The sequence below is a fragment of the Sarcophilus harrisii genome, chromosome 6 (genome assembly GCF_902635505.1).
Source record: "Sarcophilus harrisii chromosome 6, mSarHar1.11, whole genome shotgun sequence".
NCBI lineage: Eukaryota > Metazoa > Chordata > Mammalia > Dasyuromorphia > Dasyuridae > Sarcophilus > Sarcophilus harrisii.
In genome coordinates this window covers 118,548,926-118,575,468 of record NC_045431.1, presented here as the reverse complement: position 1 = coordinate 118,575,468, position 26,543 = coordinate 118,548,926, and the positions used below count along the sequence as shown (strand labels likewise).

The following is a 26,543-nucleotide window of genomic DNA, read 5'->3' as shown; positions in this document are numbered from 1 at the left end:
TGTTCTATAAGAAATGAAGCTCAGGCTAATTTCAGAAAAACCTGGAAAGACCTACATGAATTGGTATTAAGTGAAATGAGCAGAACCAAGAGAATATTGTACATAGTAACAAGATTATGAGATGCAACTGTGATGGACTTGGCTCTTTTCAACAATGAGGTGATTCAAGGAAATTCCAATAGACTGGTGATGGAAAGTGCCATCCCTCATCCAGAGAGACAACTATAGAGACTGAATGTGGATCAAAGCATAGTATTTTCACCTTTTGTTGTCATTGTTTGTTTGTTTTTTCACTTTTGACTTGATTTTTCTTGTGAGGCATTATGAATGTAAGTTTAGAAGAATTACACATGTTTAACCTAAATTGGATTGCTTGCTGTCTAGGGGAGGGAAGAGGGAAAAAAATTTGGAACATAAGACTTTGCAAAGGTAAATGTTAAAAACTATCTTTGCATGTATTTAGAAAAATAAAATACTATTTAAAAAATAAAAACCTCCACACTTCAGTAGGTGGTTTTCATGAATACCTAGAGCCAAAGCAATCCATCATTCCATAGCCACCTTTTGGAGCTGAAGTTTTTCCATTTCCAGTTGAAGAGACCCTCAAAATGGCAGCCACAGTCTATCAAGAAGGTTACAATCAATGCCTTTTCAACTTGGTAGAACCTCCTAGAGCTTAGGTTCCATAACATAGTTTGAGGACTCAAAGTTACCTTCATGTCACTTAGCAGCACCAGAGCAGGGACTTTATTGTCTTAATCATTATACAGAGTAAGAATAAAAAACATCAGTACTCAATAAAGTATCACCTCGAGATATAACAGCCCTAGAAACCCTTAAATTAGTTTAAAAAGAAACTTTAGTGGACATATATTTGTATCCTATGTTGTATACTATTAATCTTCATAAAACTTAGAAAAAAACCTCTCCTTTAAAGCCCTAAAATCAAAGCCTCTTGTTTCTGCTATTCAGAATAAAGTTCTAACAAAATAAGAGCTTCTTGATGCCAAAAAAAAGAAAAAAAAAGTGACAAGTTTCATCCAAGAATCAATGGACTTAAAAAAATTATCTCAACTACCAACACCTAATTGTTTTAAGCAAGAGGCTTACTTCCTCGAAGCTCAAATATCTCCCCAATCAGCATGAAACACGGCTCAGCCAAAGCATCCTTCTTCCCATCTACATCATCACCATAGTCTGACAGGTCACTATCTTCTTCTGCCTCCTCCTGGGGATACAGTAAGATCACAGGTAAATAATTACTCACAGATGGAAATACACATATCTATGTAGCTTCCTCCATTTTGTAATCCTTACTGTTTGCCCATATTTTATTCCGTAGCTTTCACTCAAGTATAGACACAGTGGCACAATGTAGTATAATGGGAAGTGAAGGTGGAATTAATATTGGAAGACCTGAGGTTGAATCCCAGTTCTGATGTTCGGGACTTATGACATTGAACAAATTCCTTTATGTCTCTGAGCTTCAAATTCCTCATCTGTAAAGTGAGGGGATTGGAGCAGATGATCACACCACATCACAGGATATGGACAATCTTCCTCCACTGCCTCATGGTGGCACAAAATTTGCAAAGGCTAGGCTAAGAGAGAGCAAGCTCTGAGGGGTCCTCCACAGCTGAAAAGTTTTCAGGGACAGATGAAACCATAGGTTTTGAAGCTGAGGCTGAGGATCAGCCTTGCTAAGTTCAGCAAGGCTCATCAAGAGAAATATGGACACTGGGGGAATGAATTATTTTGGCCATGCAGGGGCAAGGATCTGCACCAATAGAAAGATCACGCACTGCCAAAATAATCATAATCCTTCAGATACTGAAGCGGAAGTTCCTCCAGAAAAGAAGTTTCCTCCTTCATATAGGCAAAAACTTACAATTTGCAAAAGGGTAGGTAGGCTAAAGCACCAGACCCAAAGTCAGAAAGACCTAAATTCTAATACAGCCACAGACACTTACTTGTTGTGTATCATCACTGGTGTTCAATCATTTCAGTCAAGCTCAACTCTTTGTATCTCCATTTGAGGTTTTCTTGGCAAACATACTGGAGTAGTTGATCATTTCTTTCTCCAGCTCATTTCACAGATGAGGAGACTGAGGCAAATAGGGTTAAGTGACTTGCTCAGGATCACAAAACTAGTTGTACCTGAGGCAGATTTTAACTCATGATGATGAGTCTTCTTGACATTAGGCATTATATTCTATTCATTGTATCACCTAGTTGCCCCACTGTGTGACCCCAGTCAAATCACTTAACATCTGTCTGCTTCTTCCTCATCTATATACAATGGAGATAATCATAGCACTTACCTCCCAGGTACTTTGAATGAAGAGAAGATAAAATTAGTAAGGCACTATATAAATGATAGCTCTTAATTATGATTTTTTTTAATTGATTCAAGGATCAAAATAATTAAGGTAATTGTAAAAGTCCTGTGAAGTTATTAAGTTAATGGATTAATAAAAATGAAATTAAACATTAATTTCACAAAGTTGAGGTCAAAAATGCTGTAAGATTTTTGAAAACTTAATTGGTTTTGAACTCACTGTTTTTCAAATCAATACAAAGTGTTTTCAAATTAATTTCATTGTTTTTAAAGCCATGATTCAAGCTTTCCCAGCACTAGAGGCGGTATTTATAGGCAAAAGGGCTGATTTCTGCATATGGCTTGAACACATACATATGTGTACATTTTCTAATGCCATACTATGAATTTTTCTCTGAGATCATAAAATCACTGTGTGAGAACTGCTTCTCACTTGCAGATCTTCCTGTCTAAACAGATTCAATCTAGCCTGATGGAAGAAAGGGAAGGGGGAAGGAGGATAGCTTCAGATAGAATACCACATATCTAATCTACTGCAATAGGAGCTAGGGGAGGGTAGAAGAGAAGTCCTTCATTGGCTTGATTACAAGGCAAGAATTTACTGAAGGAGCAAATCTAGTAACTAGATTATAGTAACTGGTGTACATGACTCTACAATCTTCCCATAATAAAAATAATAACAACAACAACTGTTATTTGTATGATCATTTAAGATTTGCCAAGCGTTCATCAAATATTATCTTACTTGATCTTTACAATACCCTGAGGAGGTTGATGCTGTTATTCCACAGATAAGAAAACAGAAGGAGGTCACACCTCATAAGAAGCTAAGGATGGACTTGAACTCAGATCCTCTTGACACCAGGTCCAGCATTCTCTTTATATTCTCACCTACTGTCAGACCTGTCTTTATGAAGCACTGTTTTACACATACCATCCTTTCTCTCCTTTCTACTCAAATGTTTTCAATGCCTCCCTATTACAGCATAAAAATTCATACTCCACAATCTAGTGTTCTCCATTCTCCTTGCATTTGCTGCTCTGCCTGGTTTCAACTCCATAGAATAAGAAACCCTTCCCAGGATAAACTCATACCTCTAATCTAATCTAATCTAATTAAACCTCAAGCACTGAGTGACATCTCCTCCCTCATCTTCCTCTCCTTTGACTGAAGACTGCCAAAGCCTTCCTTTACAGACAACAGAAACTGGATGTGTTATTGCACTTCTCTCTACACTTATTTCTTTTCTGGCTTTAATCCCATAGAAAAGATATTCCTGTGCTGGGTACCCTCCTGGTCTCTCCCCTTTCCTGCTTTCCTATTTCCTTTTTTGTATTATCTCTCCATTAGATGGTGAACTCTTTGAAGGCAGGGACTGCTTTTCTTTTTATTAATTGTAGCCCAGGGCTTAGCATAGTGTGACACATAGTATTTACTTAATAAATATTTAGTGGATTGGACTGGATTCAAAGCCCTTACTATAACATCCCCCCCCCCCCCCACTACTTCCCTATATGAACTCCAGTTAAAGTAACTCATTATTTCTCTTTATTATTGTCTCTTTTATTATTTATTATGTTTTTTTTTAAATGAGGAAATTAAATCCCAGAGTAATTACAAGACTGGCTCAAGACCACGTGGCTGGGTAATGCTAAGTCAGTCTTGTTCTTTGTCTGTTGTCCACAAGTAGGTGCTGACAACAAGTGTTTGTTTCCGCTGTTGCTTGGTAAAGATGGCTTGTGGGTATTTAAATCATGACATCAGTAAATTCTCCCTGGTTTAAAACCCTTCCTAATAAGCAGCATCAACATTTCTCATTAACAGGGTTAATGATAAAGTTTTGATTACTTCAGATCTATCTCTACAAATGAACTAGGTCTGTTTAGTCATTTCAAAAGAACATTGCCTGACTGTGATCCCATTTGGGATTTTCTTGTCAAATATACTAGCGTAGTTTGCCAATCCCTTCTCCAGCTCTTACAGATGAAGAAACTAAAGCAAACAGTATTGAGTGACTTGCTCAGTGTCACATGGCTAGTAAGTGTCTGAAGCCAGATTTGAACTCAGGAGGATGACTCTGACTCTAGACTCAGTACTCTATCCACTATATCACCTAGCTTTTATCTGGGCAAAACAGGGTGTGTCCCATCTAATTTACTTAAAATGTGAGCTCTCTGAAGGCTGGAAATGATTATCTAATGCAATGAAAAGCTACAAGCAGAGGGAAAAAGTCATTCAATTTAGCCCTGCCATTTGAAAGGTCAGTCAGAGTTCTGTATGAAAAAGTATTCAGATATGCTCCCAGTACTCACCTCTTGGTGGGAGAAAAAGTCACGAGGAAGCCTTTCTAGGAATGAGGACAATGAAAATGTGGATTTCTTCCCCTGCACATCAATAACCTTGAGGTAGTCAGGAGAAGGGCTCAAGAAGGCATAAAGTGCTTCACTCTGACATAGCCTTTCATCTGAGAGCAGTTTCTGCAGGAAAAAGAGTCACTCCTGTGTAATTATATATATTTTATGTTTATGTTGGTCATGTTACAAAGGTACTTGTGAGAGAAAGAAAATAGAATTGAGGCAGGAAAAGCAGGGGAAGGAACAACTTAGAGAAACTGGGATTCCAGCCTTATTTGTTACTTTTGTGAGTTTAAATAAGCCACTGAATGTCTCAATCTCAGTTTCCTCATCTATGAGTGACGAGGTCAGGTCAGTTGGTCAGCTCTTAATCTAAAGTTTTGTCCATGATTTCTTTCTTTCTCCTCAGTCTAAATATCTTGTTTTCTTCTCAGAAGAAAAATTGCTCAGTTATTTGAAGCTGGGTTATCCAAGGTAAATGATGCCTTCTTTTTCATGGACTGCACAGTGCCTTTGCTTCATCCCCATATGGACAATTAGCTGAATCACAACTCCAACAATTCTGCTGGTATTGCAAAAATCTCTTTTCTCCTATTTTTGCCAGTGTTCCAAAGGGGATGCACTCTGAAACTCAAATATCTCACTCTGTTCCAAGAGAGGATTTACAGAATAGTTATTTGGGAGATGAATTTTATGTTCTCTTCACACTTAGAGAGAAATGGGTAAATATCAGGAGGGAGAAAATGAAGTACATTCTCAGACCCTTCTGTGAATTGTCTTTCCACTAAGCAAGATGAGAAGTGAATTCTTAGAATGTCTGTCTTATACACACATCTAATCTTGTACACACACACCGAAACCCACCAAAAAAGACAAAGATAATAATCTTCTATTTGGAGCTCTGCATATTTCTGAGTCTTTTCAGACTTTAAACTTTACCAGATTGGTGATTTCAATGGTAAGATTATAACTCCAACACACCTAAGCAGACAGTCTTCATGGATTTTTATGATAGAAAATAATCCCTTATCATCTGTTCCTTATCATCAACAAATTTCTGTTGATGAGCATCTTTGAACTTAGCTGGGCTAGTCCTCAGCTGGGTGGCCAGCTGCATTAAAACTTCTTTCCATGAATAATACAGCTAATTGAAAATATGGCTCTATGATGCCAGTTAAGTTTTAATATAATTTTTTAAGCCTTCTTAAAAAACAAATCACACACAGACACACAGACACACACACACTCCTCTGGGTTGTTGATGCTGGGAACAGAATTAACAGAAGCCTTACAAGATGCCTGAATTTGAGGCTTTCACTATGTGGTTAAGCTTGGGAGCTATCATTCAGTCTGTGGTGTATACAGATCTGTAAGATACCAAAGAGTTTTACTGAATTTTCAAATTGGCTCATTTGAAAAAAATCACTGAGGTATTTAAACATCAGTTTCCTTTGGCTTAAAAAACTAATCAAAACCCTCTTCAGGTTTAAAAACTTCTCTTTGAGGCTTGCAATTTATTCTTTTCCTCACCAGCACCAGCACTAGCACCATGGCTTAGATGGAGACCTTGACACCCTATGCTTGGAGTAAGATTTGGGAGGCAGCACAGACAGAATTCTGGTTCTTGAATCAGAACACTCAAGTTCTTATCTGACTTCTGATATTTACTTCCTGTGAGATCTCAGACAAATCACGGGATCTTGCTGGGTTTCAAGTTTCCTCACTTATTTGGATTATGTGATGCCTATGAACCTATGACAAGGGTTTAAATCTGACTTCTGACACATACTAGCTATTTGAAGCCACACAAATAATTTTTCTCAGCTTCGATAAAAATAACTACATTGCTTATCTTGAAGGATTGTTGAGAAAATCAAACAAAATGGCATATGTAAAGTATATCATAAACCTCAAAGTGTTCCATAAATGTCAGTTTTATAAAAAAGTAACCTGGAATAATCAACTTTGGAGTTTAAAAATGGGGTTCAAATTCTATCTCTACAACTTACTGAATGAGTACTTAATCTCTTGGCGCCTCAGTTTCTTTCTCCATAAAATGGAGAGATATAAGTATAGTATCTACCTCACAAGACTGTTGAGAAGCTCAAATGAGATCATGCATGGGAAGTTGCTCTCTAAACCTTCAAATGTTTTATAAAAAGGGAAAAGGAATAAGCATTTATTAAGTGCCTACTATGTACCAGGGACTATTCTAAATGCCTTGCAAATAGAATTTTATTGGATAAGATAGCTACTGTTATCATTACTGACTTACATATTTCAACTAAGCACTCAATACTGGCTTAGTATTCATCTGTATTTTTCAGCAAGATATAAAAATAGTAGACAATTAATAAAACATTCAGAGAAGGAAGGATTCTTTACTCTACAATAGGAAGTGAGGGGAATCCTCATTAGCAGGGACAAGAAGAACAAAGGAAAAGGAAACAAGAAATTCCCAGTTAAACACAGAGGTTTAAAATCACATGTGTCTCAATAACACACACATTTTAAAAAGATTGTACCTTAAACTTACCTAAATGATTTAGTCAGGTATTCTATTCAAACATATTAAGATTTTCTGAATATTCTTTTTTCTCAATTACATGTAAAACAATTAATATTCATTTTGGGTTATGTTTTGAGTCTCAAATTCTCTCCCTCCCTTTTCCTCTATCTCCTCCTTAAGATGGTAAGCAATTTGAAAGAGATCATGCATTTATAATCATGTAAATATGTTTCTAAAATATTTTGAAACAGCACGAAATAGTAATATTTAAAATTTGTAGTTGTTATTCAACCATTTTGGTTGTTCTGACTCTTCATGATCCAATTTGGCATTTTCTTGGCAAAGATAATGAAGTGATTTGCTGTTTCCTTGCTTTGCTCATTTTACAGATAAGGCAACTGAGGCAAACAGGGTAAAGTCATTTACCCAGGATCATACAGCTAATATCTAAGGCTGGATTTCTAGATCTTCTTGACTCCAGGCCCTATCCATTGTACCACTTCACTGGTTTTTTAAAGTTTAAATTTTAAAAATCTAGAATGACAAAGACAGAGTAGACAAAAAGAGAATTGAATAAGAAATTGAGACTTCAATTCTAATCAAACCCAGCCTCCTGACTTTGAAATCAATGTTCTATAATGATATACTTCACATACTATAGATTACTATTTTAAATGAATTAACTTTATCTATTTGAACCCTGCAGAGCCATCCTATAAAGTGTTGCCTTAGAAACCTGCCTCATATCCTTAGCATTGAATGACTGAGCAAGTCACATAACCGTTGTTTGCCTTGGTTTACTTTCCTATAAAATAAGAGAATTAGACTTAATGAGTTCTAAGCATTAGTCCAAAACTAGGACTATGAATTTATCATTTAGAGTTGGAAGGAATCCCAGAATTCATCCTTTAAAAGCCTCTAATTGTACAGAGGAAGACATTGAGGTCTCAGAGAAGTTATGTTAATTGTCCATTTTCACAGAAAATTAAGTAATTGAGTTAGGATTTGATCCCAGATTGACAGACTTCAAATCTAGTACTTTTCTTTACACTGTGATTATAATTATTTTATCACTGAGTAAAATATATGTATTTGTACTTTATGACAACTTAGGATTGTAAAATCATTACTATTAAAAATTAGTAGACTCTCTATAGGGGGTAGAGAAAAAAAACCTCATCTTGCTACATTCAAATCTGGCCCAGATACTTCCTAGTTGTATGACCCTGGGCAAATGACTTAATCTTCTTTGCCTCAATTTCCAAATGAAAAATGACTTAACAGTAACCACAGAGGTAAATTTCCATGGGTCTGCAAAAGTATCCTATTATCATTGTCTGTAATAATTCAATTCATTCTATTTTTCTATACTTGAAATTCCTAAGGCAACGACGATTTGTCAACATGGTAATCACCATTGATTTGTTAAAGCACATTATTAAATGCAAGCATCCCAAGATTTCATTGTGCTATTACATTAAGATAAAGGCAACTGTCCTCTCTAAGTAGTGACAGTGAGTCCTTTCTAAGGTTTAGACAGTTGGGCACACACAGTTACATAAACCTTTAAAAGTAGCTGACCCAGCCAAAGATAATACAAACAGGGGCTGCTGGGAGCTCACACAGGGAACAGAATTTGGGCCAAGGTTTTTAAAAGTTGGATTTTTGATCAAGGTACATAACAGTACATAACAAAGATATTTTTAGTTTCTTAGTAGGACTATTGAGAATAGAAAAAACAAATTACTGAATTATAGCACTAAGATAACTGGGAACCAAAAGAATGCTTGCTTCCTCTAGAGACAATAGGTGTTTAGGTTTCTTACCTGTAAAAATGTATTTAATTGATTCTTGGACTTTTCCATAAATTTATGATCCACAGATTTGAAGGGCAGCTTACTAAGAGAAGGCAACTGGACTTTTTTTAGTGAAGGGAAACACTGTAGAAGAGGAGAAAAAATGAAGATGTTAATCTTTTGAAAATGCATTTTATGTCCATACCTTTTAACTTAGTGATCCCACATCTAAGTATATACCCAAGGGATAAAAAATAAAGAAAAAGAGCTAATATACACAAAAATATTCATAGCCACATTTTTGTAAGAGCTATCCACAAAGTTTAAGTGAAGCAGCAAGACACCTAGAGGGTGAGACAGGTAAAGATAAGTAAGAAGCAAGTAAAACTATTACCTCCCCTCAAACCAGAATGGAGACATCTCAAGATCAAAACCCCAGGAACCCTGGGAATAACAGAATCTCCCAAATCACCAATCCTCTTTCTAGCCTGATCCTCTTAACTATCCTTCAGTAAAGCAACCCTTATAAAAATGAAATTAAGCAACTGTCTTTATAGATGTTGCAGCTCGTTTTCCTAGGAGTCATAAATTACTAAAACTCCACATATCACCCACACACACAAAAATTTCTTGACACCAAAATCCTTGGGACTGTCAAACATTTCAACAGAAATGGAAATAGTTTCATAAGTGGATATAATATTAAAGAATATAACTTAGTATCTGCTGTCCTAGTAAGAACGATGGGGTCTTCTCATCTGGTTTGCGATTACAACTTATGTTTTTGTCTCCCCCTTTTAAAAAAATTAATTTCTTAGAAGAAAAGACTTTCTTCCCTTTTTATTTGTTGTAAGCTTGGTGCTTAACACACTACTTTGCATAATGGTGGGTACTTAAAACATGATTTTTCATTCATTCAGCTATTCAAAGAACTTGATTGCCCATCAATCAGGATTTCTTAATTTTTTTCCACTTTCAATCCCTTTTTGCCCAAGAAATTTTTATATAACTGAGTACATGGGAATATAAAATAGATATAGAAATCAAACATTGACTGATTATAAATCAGAATTTCATGACTCCCACATTCATTTATGAGGGCATATGGGATCATAGACCACAGTTTAAAAAGCTAGGAACAAGGGAACAGATAAACTTTGTATGACATATGAATTTAATGGAATAAGATTGGGTTATGAGAAACGATTAACATCATCAATATAAAGACTTATATGAAATGATATAAAATGAGATAAGCAGGATTACAACAATGTAAATGCAAAGAACCAGCATCCCAAAATCAAAACAGCCCTTTGTGTAATTATAATCAACTAAACTTGGCCCCAGGCATAAGAGAAGCCAGCTCCAACGAGATAGTTGAGTGGTATATTTTCAGTGTGAACATGTACTGACAAACAAAAATCAGGGTTTGATTAATTGTTCTGTTGATTGTCTAGACTTAAAAAAGTAATGGGGCATCTAGTTGGTGGGGTGTATAGAGTGCAGGGCCTGTAATAAGGAAGACTCAAGCTTCCTAAGTTCAAATCTGGTGTCAGAAATTTACTAACTGTGAGACCCTGGGCAAGTCATTTAAGCTTTGTTTTCCCATCTATAAAATGATCTGAAGGAGATGGCAAATCATTCCAATATCTACCAAAGAAACTTTAAATGGGGTCATGAAGAATCCCATATGACTGAAATGACTCAACAACAAGAAAACAATGAATAACCTGCAAACAATGCCAATTAAACTCAGAAGTATGTCCTTTATGGAGAGCTGGTTGTTAAACTTTTACCAGACCACCTGACTTTATCCCAATGAAGAGCCATGAGGATTCATCTCCTTTAATTTTTTTCAATTGCTTTTTTTTTCCTCTTTCTTTTTTTCCTTCTTTATTGTAAAGGATACCTCTCTCTCTAGATGAGAGGAGGAAAGAATGATATTCGATAATAAAGACAATGGGGGAAAAGGTATCAAAAAAATTTTAGAAAGAAAATGCAATCCTTTGACCCAACAGTGTTTCTACTGGGCTTATATCCCAAAGACATCTCATGTGCAAAAATGTTTGTGGCAGCCTTTTTTGTAGAGGCAATGATAAGGTCTAGATTTAGGGAACCAAAATGAGATTAGGGTTTCTGGTGGTCAGGGAGTTAAAATGATATGGTCTAGTGGCAGGTTCAGGGTTCAGGGAACCAAATGGAGAGCTTTGAATCCCCTGTACCCCCTCGGGATTCGGCACAAGAGTAGGGAGTTTTGGGGACTCTTCTGGCACTGCAGAGGTTCTCTGTAAAGGAATTTATAGACCTGAAAACCTAGATTGATAAAAAGAGGTTTATTATAGGAATTTGGGAATAAGGTTAGAAATCCTGACAGAGAGGCATAAAGTCTGGTTAGGGAAATAGGTGAGGGTAAAGAGAGGGTGGCACTGGAAAAGAATATTCCAGTGGACAGAGGCTCCATGGCATTCCAAGCAAGGAGCTGGCATGTTTGGAAACTGTGCAAAGAGAGGATTTTAGTTTGACTCTTTTATAATGGGAGCTTTAGCTGAATGGAACTCATGGGTGGAACCCCAAGTTGGCTCCTCACTGGGTTTCAGCTTGAGCTGGAATTTGAATTTAATTCAATGAGTTTCAGAACTGAGCCCACCGCACCCAGATAACAAGTTTGAAACTGTTTGTCCCTCGGAGTGGGGTCCCTCACTGAGCTAAAGTTGAAGGAGATTTTTCTCCGTTAAGGATTTTTAGAGTTTTGGGGTCCCCTCTTCACCAAGAAACTGGAAACTGAATGGATGGCCATCAATTGGAGAATGGCTGAATAAGTTATGCCATATGAATATTATGGAATATTGTTTTGTAAGAAAGGACCAACATGATGATTTCAGAAAGGCCTGGAGAGACTTACATGAATTGATGCTAAGTGAAATGAGGAGAACCAGGAGATGATTATACATGGCAACAACAAGACTATACGATGATCAATTCTGATGGACATGGCTCTCTTCAACAATGAGATGATTCAAACCAGTTCCAATTGTTCATTGATTAAGAGAGCCATCTCTACCCAGAGAGAAGCCTGTTGGAACTGAATGTAGATCACAACACAGCATTTTCACTTTCTGTTGATGTTTGCTTGCATTTTGTTTTCTCTCAGTTTTTTTTTTTCCCCTCCTTGATCCGATTTTTCTTGTACAGCAAGATAACTGTATAAATATGTATACATATATTGGATTTAACATATATTTTAACATATTTAACATGTACTGCTATCTGCCATCTAGGGGAGGGGGTAAGGGGAAGGAGGGAAAAATCTGGAACAGAAAGTTTTGTAAGGGTCAATGTTGAAAAGTTACCCATGCATATGTTTTGTAAATAAAAAGCTTTAATTAAAAAAATAATAAAGTGCAAGAAGCTGCGCAAAAAAAAAATGTATTTTAACAAAGATTTATGATCATAAAACAAACCAAACATTTTTTCTATATAGGTTTTGTTCAGAACAGAGATTCAGGGGACCAACAAAGTCAACTTAGTCTGAGTTCCTATAGAAAATGACACTCAATGGGAAAGAAAAAATGCTCCTCCTTGGCACTGTCTGAAAGATTGGGGACAGAGAAGCTAAGCTGGCAGAAAAAAAAAGATTCATTTATCCTCCACAGCTGCACGACATGCATACTCTGGAAAACTGGGTCAGCATAAGGGTCTGAAGTTACTTTATTAAAAAAGGAATCTATTTACAACTCCTCAGCAGTCAGTAGTTAGAGTCTGTTAAGAGAGCTGATGAAAAACAAAGGACTACTCAGAACCAGCTCTTTCACTGTCCCCAAATGGAAAAATCTTTGGCTAAAGGTTTCTTGGTCAGAGAAAGGGCTGTTTCAGCTGTACCCACTTTAGCCTCTCCCAACCTTCCCCCAAATCCCCTCTAAAATATTCCCCCTAAATCTAAACACTCTTTCTATGCAAGGGCTGAATTAATCCTACAATTTTCTCTCTCCCTCTCCCAACTTAAACACTCATATATACATACATATAATATGTGTATATTGGTAAACATAATCGATTTTATATTCTATACATATTATTACATTAATATGAAACTTGTATAATATTCTACATATATATATTTCATTACATTCTCTATATTGAAATCTATCATTTATGTGACTATGATTCTATGTATTAGGATTATATATGCCACATGTATAATGTTTTATAACCTTTCATCATATATCATATCATATAAAGTATATGATATGTCAATCTATCTCTCCATCTGTCATCATGAAAGGCAATCCTTAGAGCTGGTTCTAGCCCTTCCTTCCTATTTTGATCCTTTTACACAATCATAAGGATCACTACCTTGGCCAGTAGGGCTGGACAGGAAATAGCAGAAAATCAAGCAAACAACGTAGATATGGATCCTTTAGTTGGATGTAAACATGAAAACCGATAATGGCCCTTAGACCAAGGTTTTCAGAAGCCTATTGAATCACAGGAATATACAATTAACCATGACTAAAGAGCAGTCAGGACTCAACATCATAGTGGCAATTTAGAGAAGGGAAACAAACAATGGGATTCAGAACAAAAGGTGGGAGCCACAGCAGGGGTCCTCAAACTTTTTAAATAGAGGGCCAGTTCACTGTCCCTCAGACTGTTGGAGGACCGGACTATAGTAAAAACAAAAACTTTGTTTTGTGGGCTCTTTAAATAAAGAAACTTCATAGCCCTGGGTAAGGAGGATAATCGTCTTCAGCTGCTGCATCTGGCCCGTGGGCTGTTGTTTGAGGACCCCTGCCTAGGGATTCAAAAAGGTACTTGCTGTTGAATGCCTGTGGGAAGGGAGATTTCTGTTGAGAACAGCAGAAGGACTAGAAGCACACCTAAATGGAGGTTTAATGGTCAAAACAAAAACAAAGAGAGAAGCATAATAAAGATGGTTTATTTTTTTCTTCTGGATCTTCAATTAATCCATTTTTGGGGGGACATTTTCTCATTCTTTTCCCAAGTTCAGCACATTTCTTGGCTCATATTTGCATTTCTAAAGCAGTCATCAATTCTTTTGCTTGCTATCCTTTTCAAATCAATTCAATTTAACAAATAATTATTCACAGATCAAAGAACTGCTTTTTTTTTTTTTTTACACCTTTTTCTTTATTTTAGGGGACTTTTTCAGGCTATATTTTCTTTCAAAGCATGACTTACATGGAAATGACTAAGTAAAAATGCTTGTCTTTTTTTTTTAATAACTTTTTATTGACAGACCCCATGCCAGGGTAATTTTTTATAACATTATCCCTTGCACTCACTTCTGTTCCGATTTTCCCCCTCTCTCCCTCTACCCCCTCCCCCAGATGGCAAGCAGTCCTATATATGTTGAATATGTCACTGTATATCCTAGATAAAATATATGTGTGCAGAACCAAACAGTTCTCTTGTTGCTCAGGGAGAATTGGGTTCAGAAAGTATAAATAACCCAGGAGGAAAAACAAAAATGCAAACAGTTTATACTCATTTCCTAGTGTTCTTTCTTTGGGTGTAGCTGCTTCTGTCCATCCTTGATCAATAGAAACTGAGTTAGATCTTCTCTTTGTCCAAGAAATCCACTTCCATAAGAATACATCCTCATACAGTATCAACACTGAGGTATATAATGATCTCCTGGTTCTGCTCATTTCACTCAGCATCAGTTCATGTAAGTCTCGCCAATCCTCCCTGTATTCATCCTGTTGGTCATTTCTTACAGAACAATAATATTCCATAACATTCATATACCACAATTTACTCAACCATTCTCCAATCGATGGGTATCCACTCAGTTTCCAGTTTCTAGCCACTACAAAGAGGGCTGCCACAAACATTTTGGCACATACAGGTCCCTTTCTCTTCTTTAGTATCTCTTTGGGATAAAAGCCCAGTAGTAGTACTGCTGGATCAAAAGGTATGCACAGTTTGATAACTTTTTGAGCACAGTTCCAAATTGTTCTCCAGAATGGCTGGATGTATTCACAATTCCACCAACAATGTATCAGTGTCCCTGTTTTCCCACATCCCCTCCAACATTCCGCATTATCTTTCACTGTCATTCTAGCCAATCTGACAGGTATGTAGTGGCATCTCAGAGTTGTCTTAATTTGCATTTCTCTGATTAATAATTATTTGGAGCATATTTTCATATGGCTAGAAATAGTTTTAATTTCTTCGTCTGAGAATTGTCTGTTCATATCGTTTGACCATTTATCAATTGGAGAATGGCTTGATTTCTTATAAATTAGAGTCAATTCTCTATATATTTTGGAGATGAGTCCTTTATCAGAACCTTTGTAAAAATGTTTTCCCAGTTTATTGTTTCCCTTATAATGCATTAGTTTTGTTTGTACAAAAACTTTTCAATTTGATATAATCAAAATTTTCTATTTTGTAGTCAATAGTGATCTCTAGTTCTTCTTTGGTCATAAATTCCTTCCTCTTCCAAAGGTTTGAGAGGTAAACTATCCTATGCTCTTCCAATTTATTTATAATCTCATTCTTTATGCCTAGGTCATGAACCCATTTTGACCTTATCTTGGTGTACAGTGTTAAGTGTGGGTCAATACCTAGTTTGTGCCATACTAATTTCCAATTTTCCCAGCAATTTTTGTCAAATAATGCATTCTTATCCCAAAAACTGGGGTCTTTGGGTTTGTCAAACACTAGATAATTAAAGTTATTGACTGTTTTGTCCTTTGAACCTAACCTATTCCAATGATCAACTAGTCTATTTCTTAGCCAATACCAGATGGTTTTGGTAACCGCTGCTTTATAATATAATTTTAGATCTGGTACAGCGAGGCCACCTTCATTTGATTTTTTTTTTCATTAATTCCCTTGAAATTCTTGACCTTTTGTTTTTCCATATGAACTTTGTTGTTATTTTTTCTAGGTCATCAAAATAGTTTTTTGGGAGTCTGATTGGTATAGCACTAAATAAATAGATTAGTTTGGATAGTATTGTCATCTTTATTATATTTGCTCGCCCAATCCAAGAGCATTTAATATTTTTCCAGTTGGTTAGATCAGACTTAATTTGTGTGGAAAGTGTTTTATAGTTTTGCTCATAAAGTTTCTGATTTTCCCTTGGCAGATAGATTCCTAAATATTTTATACAATCAGTAGTTACTTTAAATGGAATTTCTCTTTGTAACTCTGACTGTTGGATTTTGTTAGTGATATATAAGAATGCTGATGACTTATGTGGGTTTATTTTATAACCTGCAACTTTGCTAAAGTTGTGGATTATTTCTAATAACTTTTTAGTAGAATTTCTGGGGTTCTCTAAGTATACCATCATATCATCAAAAATGCTTGTCTTCTTGATGTAGAGGGAAAGAAAGGAGGGAGAGAATTTGAAACTCAAAATTTGAAGAAAAAAATGTTACAATTATTTTTACATTTAATTGATGGGAAAATAAAATATTAAATTTAAAAAATTATAAAAACGCTTAACATTTATAAAATAATATATTAGGTGCTAGGGATCAAAACAAAACAAACAAAAAAACAGTTCCTACCCTCAAGGGATTGATTATTTATTAGGAAAGAAAGATCTCTATGTACATAAGTAACTATGACATAAGGGAGAATAGACAACTAAAAGAAAAACAGGCTGGGTAAGCTTCTGGGAAACTTCTGAATTTAAGAGATCTCACTTTTCTCTAGTGCATGTGGAATGAAGAGAGAGAGGGAGGAAGATGTCAAAGAAAGCTTCAGGAATATGGTAACTGGACCTTGAAGATTGTATAGCATTAGATGACGCCATAGTGCACAGAGCATTGAGCCTAGAGTAAGGAAGACCATTCAAATCCAGCCCAGGGTAATCTCTTGGTTACCCAGTTTTATCATCTGTAAAATGGGGATAATAATGCTACTTACTTCCCATGGATGTTATAAGAATCAAATCAGACAATATTTGTAACTCACTCAGTACAGCACTATATAAACTAATATTATTATTATATTATTAAGAGATCAAGATGGTAAGACAAGCCTCCATGGAGGCAAGACAAAAACAAAGGAAGGAATGTTTTCCCTTTTGGCTGGACCATAAAGGAACTCAAGGGAAATAGTGTGTGATAAAAGCTAGAAAGATAGGTTGGATTCATATTATGAAGAGTGCTGAATGCCATGTTCAAGAGGTCACACTATTTAGTGATATTGGTCACTACCATTTTTGGGGGGGGATGGTAAGGGATAACAGGATTAGCCTTGTACTTTATTCAGAACTTTTGGCTTATCATAACAAAGAGGAAATGGAAAAGGGTTGGAGATCAATAAGGAGGCAGTTGAGGAGGGTCTGAGCATGAACAGTTTAGGATTATTAACTGATGCTGAATTGTTGCTTCTCTACAGATTTTTCCCAAATCTCAGCCTTGATTTCAACAGATTTCTAATTCACATTGGAATATCTTTGTCTTCTATTATCTTATGCTTATAACTCACATCCACTTTTCTCATATTTGAGAACTATTCTCATATTGAGAACTTATTCTTATTTTATTTCTGTCTATTCGTGATTTAGATATTTAGGCAGTAACTGGAAAAAACCAAAGAGACATCTTCCTGATGCCATACTCAATGACTCCATGGCCAATCAACACCAATTACGAATTATGCTATCAGGATATTTTTTGTAAAGTAATCAAGTGAACATTGAGAAAAGCTGAAATCTTCAAAGTTTAGAAGTCAGAGTTCATGACCAGAATATTCAGTTCAATACTTCTAGCTTCAATAGTTTTACTGATATGAACCCTTCTAATAACATAGTGCTTGACACATTTTAGTGACTGATTAATTGATTGCATAGACTAATATTGATTATTTGATTGATTATTGATCAGAGGTAGCTAGATAGCATGGTGGAAGAGCACTGGCCCTGCAGGGATAGACTATGGAATCAAGAGGACCTGAGTTCAAATCTGGACTCAGACACTTATTAATGATGTGATCCTGTACAAGTTACTTAACCCCAATAGCCTCACAAAAAAACAAACAAAAAAACTTCAATTTATATAAAAATCAAAATACAAATTAAGATTATCAGAAAACTCTCCCAAACCAAGATATTTCCTTTGATAATTTAGGTATTAAATATACTTTTGAGTTACTATCTACATGATAATCACTTTAACTCCTCCGGTTTCAGTTTCTTCATTCATAAAATGAAAGGGATGGATTAAGTGGTAAAGATAATTTCCTGTTCTAGATTTATGATCCTTAAGTCAAAAACTGAAACCAATGCCTGTGCAATGTTACCCAAAGGAAGCTAAACCCAACACATACAAAAAGGGAGATGACAAATAGCATAAAAAAAAAAAAAAAAGGAAAAATACTAGCTAGCCACAAGCCAAATATGTCAGCCTTTTGTTGGCAAGATCTCTGAGTATAATGCCTAAAAAACTGGGTATGTATACAAAAAAATCCTATTAAACACTGTTCCCTTACCCCCCGTGGCACAGAGGGACCCCTAGGTAGCTGAAGCTCATGCCGATTCATTGCACACTATTAGAAGATTCTACTCTGCTGGAAAGGATCAGCACTCAGAGAAGCATATCATCTGAAGGTTGGTCACTGGTTTACGAATCTTTTTAGTCACAGTAATCCACCAAGACCATTCAATTAGGGAAAGAAAAGGAATGATCTATTGTCTATTTGAGCTTGACAGGGAATAGAGACTAGTTGTTCAGAGAATTCAAACTATGACACCATTTGGGATTTTCCTGGTAGAGATGCTGCTGGAGTGGTTTGCTATTTCCTTCTTCAGCTCATTTTACAGATAAAGAATGAAGGCAAACAGAGTTAAGTGACTTGCCCAGGGTCATATAACTAAGAAATGTCTGAGGGCAGATTTGAACTTGGGTCTTCCTGACTCCAGAGCGGATGCTAAATTCAGAGAACTATGAATTAATTCATGGAACTACCAAATGAATAAACTTTCTGTCAAAGCAGATTCATACTGTTTCTGGAAATTATATTCTTAGAAGTTGCCCAGACTACAGAGAAGTCAAATAAGTTATCCAGAGTCATATAGCCAGTGTGAATCAGAATCTACATCTTCCCAGTTCTGAGGTTTAGGTCTTGTCTGTTATTCCTGGCTGCCTCTTACTGTGACTCAAATATCATCATGAGGACATGCATGCTCAGTTAAAGAAAGAACTAACAGATGATACTGTGGAGCCATGAGCCACTATTCTTCATCAAAAACTGAAGAATTACAAGTCCCCATGTGTCAGAAAAGGGCCTTGTGTACTCAATATTCCAGCCAAATGGACCTTCTTTAAATTCCACAAACACCTTGGAATCTTTCATCCAATCTGAAAGGGGACTCCCATATCTGCTTCAATTCTTAGATCTTCTAACTTCCTTCAATACGTCCCCCCAATACAATGTCTGTGACACAGCTGGCATTTAAAAGCCTTTTGGGATTGAAATATGCTCATCTTTGAAAAGCAGGGAGGACAAACTACACAAGCTGGTCAGGGTACCAGCAATAACTGGAAAGATATTACGAGAAAAATCAATTTGCAGTCATGCCAAAGAAAACAGCATTTCCATAGCAATCAGTTTGAATTTATATAATTAGGGACTTCTATGGCAGAATAAAAGATTCTAAAAGATAACAGGGAAATAATTTATTTTCATTTCAATTAAACTCATTTGAACAAACATGTGAAGTAAGCATCCATTGTGAGCATAAAGCACTGTGGGCACCTCTGTTCTGAGGACCGAGAGAGGAAAAATAAATCCCTGCCTTCATGGATATGAATCAGGTTAGATTCTAACAGGAGGAAAGAACCAAAGTTCTCTATGAAAATTTGAATGGAAATAGATCATTTTCATTTTCAGGAAGCAAGAAATGTTTGAAGCAGTTAAATGGCACAGTGAATAGAGCATCTGACCTGGAGACTGTGTAGCCCCCAGCAAATCATTTAATCCCTATTTGCTTCTATAAATGGGGGCACACTGGACAAGGAAGTGGCAAACCACCCCAGTATCTATGCCAAGAGAACACAATGCACAAAGACCATGGGGTCAGATAGAGTCAGACAAAACTGAACAACAATGACCTATCTCTCAAGACTATTGTTAAGAAAAAGCTTTATAAAGGCTTTATAAACTTAAAGTATTATTTATATGTGGGCTATTATCCTAATTATGTCTGCAGAGGTCTAAATCCATTTAGGATTTTCTTGGCAAAGATACTGGTGTGGTATAATTTGCCCAAGGTCACATCGCCAATAAGTATATGGGGGAGGATCTGAATTTGGGAAGGGAAGTTTTCCTGATTCCAGACCTGGTGCCACCTAGCTGCCTTAAATGTGTTTAGGCCTTTACTTAAAGCAAGAGAGATTGCAATTGGATATATAAAAGAATGGCTATAAGAACAGACAATTATCAGATAAAGAAATTGAAACTACTTCTAGCCATATGAAAAGATGTTCCAAGTCATTATTAATCAGAGAAATGCAAATTAAGACAACTCTGAGATACCACTGCACACCTCTCAGATTGGCTAAGATGACAGGAAAAGATAATGACTTATGTTGGAGGGGATGTGGGAAACCTGGGACATTGATACATTGTTGGTGGAATTGTGAATACATCCAGCCATTTTGGAGAGCAATTTGGAACTAAGTTCAAAAATTTATCAAACTGTGCATATCCCTTTGATCCAGCAGTGTTTCTACTGGGCTTTTATCCCAAAGAGATACTAACAAAGGGAAAGGGACCCGTATGTGCGAAAATGTTTGTGACAGCCCTCTTTGTTGTGGCCAGAAACTGGAAACTGAGTGGATGCCCATCAGTTGGAGAATGGTTGGGTAAATTGTGGTATATGAATGTTATGGAATATTATTGTTCTGTAAGAAATGACCAGCAGGATGATTTCAGAAAGGCCTGGTGAGACAAGAACTGATGCTGAGTGAAATGAGCAGGACCAGAAGATCATTATATACTTCAACAACAATACAATATGATAATCAATTCTGATGGACCTGGCCATCCTCAGCAATGACATGAACCAAATCAGTTCCAATAGTGCAGTAATGAATAGAACCAGCTACACCCAGTGAATGAACCTCTGGGAAATGAGTGTGAACCACTACATAGAATTCTCAATCCCTCTATTTTTGTCTGCCCTGCATTTTTGATTTCCTTCACAGGTTAACTATATATTATTTCAAAGTCCAGTTCTTCTTGTGTAACAAAATAACTCTATGGATATGTAAGCATATATTATATTTAACATATACTTTAACATATTTAACATATATTGGTCTATCTGCCATCTGGGGGAGAGGGTGAGGGGAAAGAGGAGAAAAATTGTAACAAAAGGTTTTGCAATTGTCAATGCTGAAAAATTACCCATGCATATATCTTGTAAATAAAAAGCTATAATAAAAAATAATAAAATGATAAAAAAAAATGGCTTAATAGGATGATAAGATTCTGAGCTAGATGATTCAGTAAACAGAGTGCTATTCTTCCTAGCTATATGACAAGTCATTTAATCACTATTTCCCTTAGTTTTCTCATCTATAAAATAGGGATGAGTACCTACCTTCCAGGGTGGCTGTATAGGTGAAATTAGATAATAATTGTAAAGTGCTTCATAAACTATAACTGCCAGCTGTTAGTGTTATTATTGCTATTCTAATTACTATGTGCTCCTAAGGAAAATGAAAGGGCTTTTGTTCCTGTAGACCTTCAAGCAAAAAAACAACCAAAAAAAGGTCCTGTGTAGTTTAGCTTTGAAAATGGAGATCACTCAAATGATCTCAATGTCCCTGAATTACATCATTCTCAGAAGCTTTCCTTTCAAAACCAATGTTATGGTTATATATATATATATATATATGGTTATATATATATATATATATATACACACACACACACACACACACACCATATTTCAAGGTATTTAATATAAGAAGAAAGTTTAATTTCTATCATGTTGGACTGGATGCTATTGAGGGCCTTTTTTCCCACTAACATTCCAAGACCCAAAGTTCACCAAGAATCCATACCTCGCTAAGCTTCCGGTGCAAATTCTGAAATTCACTGAGCTTCCTGGGTACCGTCCAATTCTTGGTTTCAACCCCTCCAACTTCTTGCAAACTGACCATGACAAAGTAGCAGGGCATTTGCTCCCCATTTTCTTCTAAAACCTTGAAATAAAAAAATAAAAAATATAAACCACATCTTTTTGGATAGCTTTTTTAAAAAGTTATTGTAAAATCATTGGTAGTATTTGTATGTATATGAAACCAGATTGCCAAGGGCCTCGCTCATTTGACTTCATGAGTCAAAAACACATGACTTCCAGCCTTATAAAATCATTTTTTCACTAGCTGATATGTTTTCCAGTCCAGAATTGACAGGTCAGTTCCACAAATATTTCATCTGTATAATGAACCAACATCTGTTACATGTATGACAATATGATACATATATGACACAATAAGGAAATCTGACACAATATTCTAAATGATGTTCAAAATGGTAATGAGTCAAAATGTTTGGTTGGATTGTTCTTGGTCTCAAGATGTGTTCAGTGAGAATACTGTTAACCATGCTCCTTGGAAAGATACAAGAATTGACCAGGTCACAAAAAACAAAAAACATGAAAAGAAATATATTTTATGAAAAGCTGTCTAGCATCAACAGCAGAAGAGGGAAACGAATGGATTGGAGATGTCACTGATATAGGAAGGATCTCCCAGAAAAGGAAATGCCTTCCGCCACTATATAAAATAACAAGGGAGTGAGACCTAGGGGAAAATGTTTGGGGTGCAGATTCAACTGCAATTAGGACTTAATAGTTGCATGAAATTGGGTAGATCTCTTAACCATTTTAAGTCTCAGTTTCTTCATCTGTAAGATAAGGAGAATAATTCCTCTTAATATTAGACCTTACCAAACTGTTGTGAGGATCTAATAAGATAGTATTTTAATTACCAATTCTTCATCTGTAAAATAAAAATCCTACTTACTGTAGAAGATTGCTATAAGGCACAAGTTTAATTGCTAGTTATTATTATTATTGTCTACCCCCCACATACTAACCCAGATTTATACTTCTATGGGTGGGGTTTTTAGGTCAGGTAAAGAAAGGATATTAGACCACTGAATGCCATTATCTAGGGCAGACAGGAATTTAAAGCCCACTAGCAGCCACCAGGATGACTAGTCTTGTGATAAATAAGAAAGGTATTGTACAATCACGGATGACTTTCTCTGGAACAAAATACTGTCTCTGTGTACTGACTAATAGCTGAGCAGATGGGAAGGAGGATCTGTCAGCGGTAATGGCACAGGGACCTATAAATGTCTTCCTTCTAAACTGAACAGTGTTAATGGAGAAAAAAAAATACCATGAATTTCCCAGTCTGTATGTGCATGCACACATGCACATACATGTGCACACACATGTGCATACACTTATGAGAACAATTTAGAATTCAGGCCCAGGATTAGAGACAAGAAATCTAAAGATTCTGTCCCTTAACCACAAGGTGGGCATTTTATCTTGTTTGTGCCTTCACACTGAAATGCTAACCCATTGTATGCAGTCAAGAGGCCTCTATCCATCCCATTCTACAGCCTCTTCTCTTTTTCCTCCTGTGGCTCCTAGATCATATTTCAGTCTTTCATGAAGACAGGGAAACAAATCAATGTTTTTCAAGTACATCAATGAGTAGTAGCCTTCTGACAATAGTGAAGATGAACTCCAACGCCCTGCCCTCTTCTGAGGTATGAAGGCCAGATCAGTGGCCTGTAGCTACTGCAATGACCAAATAAGGGTTCAAACAAGAAAGAGGAGTAAACAGAACAGATAGAATATGGATCTTCCTCCAAATCAAAAATTTGGTAAGAGCCGAAGTGTCAACTACCTCCCCACTGTTGATGAAGGCCTTCCACATGCCAAGATTCTCACACCACCAATCTGTCCTTGCTATGTGCAGTTGAAGGTCATTTCGTTCTTTTTCCATGAGAATGATTTCTTCCTTCAATTTGGAAACAATCTGCCAAGGGAAGAAAGATTAATGTTTAGGAAGTATTTTAGTGGCCTTAAATTTACTATTGATAATAATGTGGGCAGTGTCGTTACATCCTAAAGCATCATAATATTGGCTCCTTCACCACCCATGCATGACCAATCACAAGATAGCCTTCCTTCATACTCCCAAAGAAAGGAGGCTGCCTGGTACAATGGAAAGTATACTGGCTTAGAAGTCAGAGGATCTAAGTCAAATCTCACTTCCAACCCTTGACCCTTATTACAGCAAGGTGGCATGGGTGAGGGAGGAAGAAGGAAGTCCTAGACTTGGGAGTCAGGGAAACAGATGTCTCAGAAGGAGGCTTTTTAACCCTAGGCAAGTTACTAAAGGAAGGAAAGAAATAAGCACTTGTTAAGTGCCTACTGTGTGCTAATAACTGGTTTTACAAATATTATCTCATTTGATCCTATTAACAACCCTGGGAGGTAGCCATTATTTATTATCCTTATTTTACAGTTAAGGAAACTGAGGCAAGCAGATTAGGTAATTTGCGCAAACTCACATCATGATAAAGCAATAAAGGCTAGATTTAAATTCCATTTCTAGACCCAGGCCCAGCATTCTATTATTAATGTCTCTCAGTTTCAGTTCCTTCAATTGTAAAATGCCTCTGAGAGTTGCTGTGAGGGTCAGATGAAATCACTTATGTAAAGTGATTGCCAAACTTTATATGCTATATAAATGCTATCTGTGATCATCATCACTGTTATTATTATTGGAAGAGGGAAAGGAATAAGCATTTATATAGCACCTACTATATGCTAGGTCCTATGCTAAAAGTTTTTTTTAACAAATATTTTCTTATTTGATCTTCACAACAAACTCTACAAGATAGGTGCCATTTTACATTTTACAGTCGAAGAAACTAAGGTAAACAGATGCCTACATTCTACAGATGAGGAAAGCTTGGATCAGAGAGATTAAGCAGCATAATGTAATAGAGAGAGGACCTGGAATTGGGAAGAATTGGTTTCAAATCCTCCTCTAATTACCAGCTGTATGGCTTTAGGCAAGTCATGCAACTTCAACTTTTCTGAGCTTCAGTTTCTTCATTTAGTAAAAGGAGGGCGTTAATCTCAAGGACCTTTAAAATCCTTTCTGGTTTTAAATGAATGATCTTAGAATGACTAGTCAACATCAGTACCACATTTGAACACAAGAATCTTTTCATACCAAGACCAATTCCCCTTCCACTACTCAATAAATTATTTAAATATCTAAATTTCTTTGGATAGAACTATTGCTAAACCCTATATAAAAATAGAAAAAACCCACAATACAACTTCCATAAAGTAATTTGAAGAACTTTCCAATTTTTACAATTCAAATTAGCTTAAACTTCTTTTAAGAAAATCTCTCAAAAATAAGAAAATAATAGAAGTTTTTGTCAAAAATACAGTAGCAAAGCAGACTTCCCCCTTTGCCCTGGTTAGTTGATATATAAGATGGTAATGATAACAATAACACAAGAGAAAGAAATTAAAGACATAAACAGCAGCCAAGAGACTACCTCCATCTGCTGATGACTTTTAAAAGTCAATTTAGAAAGCCTCAGATAATCAACAAACTAATTGAGACAATAACTCCAGTAAATTACAGAAAACAAAATAAACACCAACATTGTTGCCATATCTATGTTGCAATAACAAAATCAGAGAGGAAATAATAGGAAGGGAGAATTCATTTGAAATAATGTATCTGGAAGTTAATTTGAGATGGTTATACTCAAGACATGTATAAATATAATTATAGCACAATCTTCATAGCACTAAATAATAACTTAAATAATTAAAAGGACCAGCCATTGCTCAAACTTGAGCCATGCTAGGATTGCAAAATTGATTATACTTCCTAAATAAATTTACAGGAATTAGTATTATACCAAAATTATAAAGAAGATAAGTTAGACAAAATAACAGCAAAATTCATTTACAGGAACAAAAGATTTATAATATTAGGGGAAATGATGATTAGGTGTGTGTGTGTGGGGGGGTAGAAATTAAAGCCTTTAAAATGGAGAATCCATCAACATACCACATATTTCAATAAGCATAAAAACTGTCTTACTGTTTCATTTAGCTTCCAGGTAACAGCAGAATGATCTTTATTTATAATCTGACTAGTGTTCCTACTAGCTGTTCTTCCCAAATTCTCCTGCTTCCTTAACATTCCCATTAATATGGATATTCTCCAATCACACATGCTTGCAACCTCAACTTCTCATAACAACCCAAATCATTATATAAACAACCTATTTTGTATAGGTTATAAACAATCCAATTTATATGAACAACCCTTTGTTACTGGGCAGTCATTTCTGACTGTGATTCCGTTTGGAGTTTTCTTGGCAAAGATAATGGAATAATTTGCCATCACCTTTTCTAGTTCATTTTACAGATGAAGAAATGGAGGCAAACAGAGCACAGCGACTTGCCTAGAGTCGCACAGTTAGTGTC

At 36.0% G+C, this 26,543-nt stretch overlaps 1 protein-coding gene across 3 annotated transcripts in view; it reads right to left on the bottom strand.

Annotated features, from left to right (window-relative positions):
* SNX25 (sorting nexin 25) overlaps positions 1-26,543 on the bottom strand; it is a 271,192-nt gene that overhangs the window by 20,465 nt on the left and 224,184 nt on the right. For 2 of the 3 annotated variants that reach the window (XM_031943723.1, XM_031943725.1), the window contains exons 11-15: positions 23,920-24,051; positions 22,054-22,194; positions 9,029-9,142; positions 4,652-4,816; positions 1,111-1,228 (exon numbers count right to left, since the gene is read on the bottom strand). In XM_031943723.1, coding sequence (XP_031799583.1) covers positions 1,111-1,228; positions 4,652-4,816; positions 9,029-9,142; positions 22,054-22,194; positions 23,920-24,051 — 670 coding nt within the window. The remainder of the gene's footprint in view (positions 1-1,110; positions 1,229-4,651; positions 4,817-9,028; positions 9,143-22,053; positions 22,195-23,919; positions 24,052-26,543) is intronic. The other variant, XM_031943724.1, reaches the window with a different exon arrangement.